This window comes from Elaeis guineensis, chromosome 11 (assembly GCF_000442705.2).
Source record: "Elaeis guineensis isolate ETL-2024a chromosome 11, EG11, whole genome shotgun sequence".
Lineage (NCBI taxonomy): Eukaryota > Viridiplantae > Streptophyta > Magnoliopsida > Arecales > Arecaceae > Elaeis > Elaeis guineensis.
In genome coordinates, this window is record NC_026003.2 from 38,947,738 (window position 1) to 38,950,263 (window position 2,526).

General features: G+C 38.6%; 1 protein-coding gene across 1 annotated transcript; it reads right to left on the minus strand.

Moving 5' to 3' along the window:
• Positions 1-208: 208 nt before the first annotated feature.
• Positions 209-2,161, minus strand: LOC140852614 ((+)-neomenthol dehydrogenase-like). The gene is made up of 5 exons (XM_073246098.1): positions 2,015-2,161; positions 1,669-1,912; positions 1,507-1,581; positions 992-1,183; positions 209-759 (listed from the first exon to the last, which is right to left on the minus strand). Exons 1-5 carry the CDS (start codon positions 2,047-2,049, stop codon positions 382-384), a joined length of 924 nt encoding a protein of 307 aa, XP_073102199.1. The 5' UTR covers positions 2,050-2,161; the 3' UTR covers positions 209-381.
• Between the last annotated feature and the right edge of the window lie 365 nt (positions 2,162-2,526).

Consider the following 2,526-nt stretch of genomic DNA (forward strand, 5'->3'; position numbering starts at 1 on the left):
CTGATTCAAGTGTGATTAGACGAGATAGGAAACCTTTCCTAGTAGGTCTTCTTGCCGTAAGACTACACAGTGATACTGATAAGCAATAAAGCAACCTGGCCTATTAGCTCGGTCAGTGAGAGCATTATACTAATAAGACGAAGGTCTCATGTTCAAGATATACACGCACAAAAAAAAAAAAAAAAAAGAAAGAAAAAAAAAGAAAGAAGAAAGAACATCATCCAATACATGTTATTGGATCTCTTCAAGTCAATATATTGAGCTAGGTGGGGAGAGCTCATGCAATGTTTATACAGGATGATGTTCATACACACGAGAATGAAATTGTAACTGATAGTACTTTTTCTCCACAAATTATTAGCTCAGGGAAATTAATCTCATTCAAAAGGTCGACACTTCGGTTTGATCAAAGAAAAGGCCCGAAGGACCAGCATCAGTTTGCAATGCTAACATGACAGGTCCTTTAGCTCCTTCTTCGGTAGTTAGGATCCCGGTATTCCAGTTCAGGTCTGTTTTGACAAAACCAGGACTCACACAATTTATGCATAAGTTGGGATACTGCTTTGCAAGAACCCTCGTGTAGGCATTGGTGAGTACTTTAGATACTTTATATGCTGAATAAACGGTCGGCCAACCATAGGCGTTCAACAAACCCTCCTTGAAATCTTCGATAAACAAATTCAGCAGCTCGACCAATCTCTTTTCTGCTAGGTCATCGATATTTGACAGCTCTTGCTTAAGCTTTTCATTTGAGATAACCTGAAAACCAAGAACAAGAAAGAAAATAGTGTACGTTTTATAGACAATCAAAAGAGTAAAGATTTCATCCCCCACTCAGGGCCATGATGGAGTTTGCAAGGATTTGACAAACTATGGGAAACTTTTTGTGTAATCCCACGCTTTGTCAAACGAGAAAAAAAAATAGAAAAAACATTGAAGCTTATTTTTTTAAGGAATAGGTAATACGAGAAAATGGTGTTAGGTTACTTGCCCTGAGTTGTCCAAGGGTGGAAGAAACATTTACTACTCTTCCTGAAATTGATGACTCGAGAAGGGGAATTAATGCTTCTGTAACATCTCGGGTGCCATAATAATTTGTCTTCAAGCATTCTTCCGCTCTTCCTAAACTTTCCTGCATATGAGGTTTCCACCAATCTGGGATACCATTGATACCTTTGCCTTCCTGTTGCACATGAGCGAAACTTCGCATCCATATTATGTGACCGATAATGTTGTTTATACTATACACTATTTTGAGCTCTATGGTTCAAATTAATTATGATATCCGCAACGTAGATTAATATCTATGTGTTGGACCATTAATACACACATACAAAATCAAACTTATTTTTATCTTGTACTTCAATTTTTTAGACAAAAAGCAGGGTAACAGCGCAATATGCGATGTACCATAAGAATTGAATTTATGCTACTCGATTATCAACGGAAACTGATTAATTCTAGTTCTAGAAGAAATTGACAGAGAATTCTAAAACAATTGATTACCAAATTATTTGATGGTTTTGAGGCATTTAAAGTCTCAAAGTTTACTGTCGTTCCTCCAATGCCTGCATTATTCACCTGTAGAGTATCAATTTATAAGAGGTTATGCAAGAGAGAGAGGGGGAGGGAGAGAGAGGGGGGGAGAGAGCGAGCGAGCGAGCTTACTAGAATGTCAAGTTTGCCAAATTCAGTTCTAACAAAATCCGCTAAGGACGCTATGCTAGGAGAGTCGGTCACATCCAACTGATGAAAGAGCACATCAGAGAGCCCATACTCTCTGAGCTTCTCCACTGCCTCCTGACCCCTCTTCTCATCTCTGGCCGTCAGTATAACCCTGACCCCGTTAAGAGCCAGCTGCCTACAAATCTCCAGCCCAATTCCTTTGTTTCCTCCCGTAACTACTGCAATCCTAAAAGCAACATAAGGTATGCATCAAAGCTTAGAGATCTCTTTCTTCTTAGCAGAGAGCTTAATTTGCGAAAGAATTGAGTAATAGGGGATCAGAGGGTACCTCTTCTCTGTCGGGCTGGAAATGGCTCCTTCCATGCCTGACGTCGATTAGAAGACTAGGTTTCCTTTCCTTGCTCGTGGGTTAGATTAGATATCTTCCAGGGTTTTTATTTTGTCTTGTTACTCTTGTATGGTGGGTTATCCTATATATATATATAATATTAACAATGGGTATTGTTTACTCAACAGTCAGTCATGCTTAAGGTTCAACGGAGAGCGTTTTAAGTAAGAAAATATTTTTTTGATGAAAATTTAAGAAAGAAAATATTAAATGGGCGCAGTCCGTCCAATAGACAAACATCACATTATCCCCCGTTTGTTTTAACTTTTCAAGATCAAAACAAATTAAGGTGAGATAATTCATCCTCCTATCCACCGTATACGCGTCCCAGGATTTGGTCAGGTCCAAAGGACTGGGTCCATCTAATAATTCCTCATGTTAGGTTAACATTTGACAATACACTGTTCAACAATGGATGTTTTAAGTGAGAAAATATTAGATGGACACAGTCT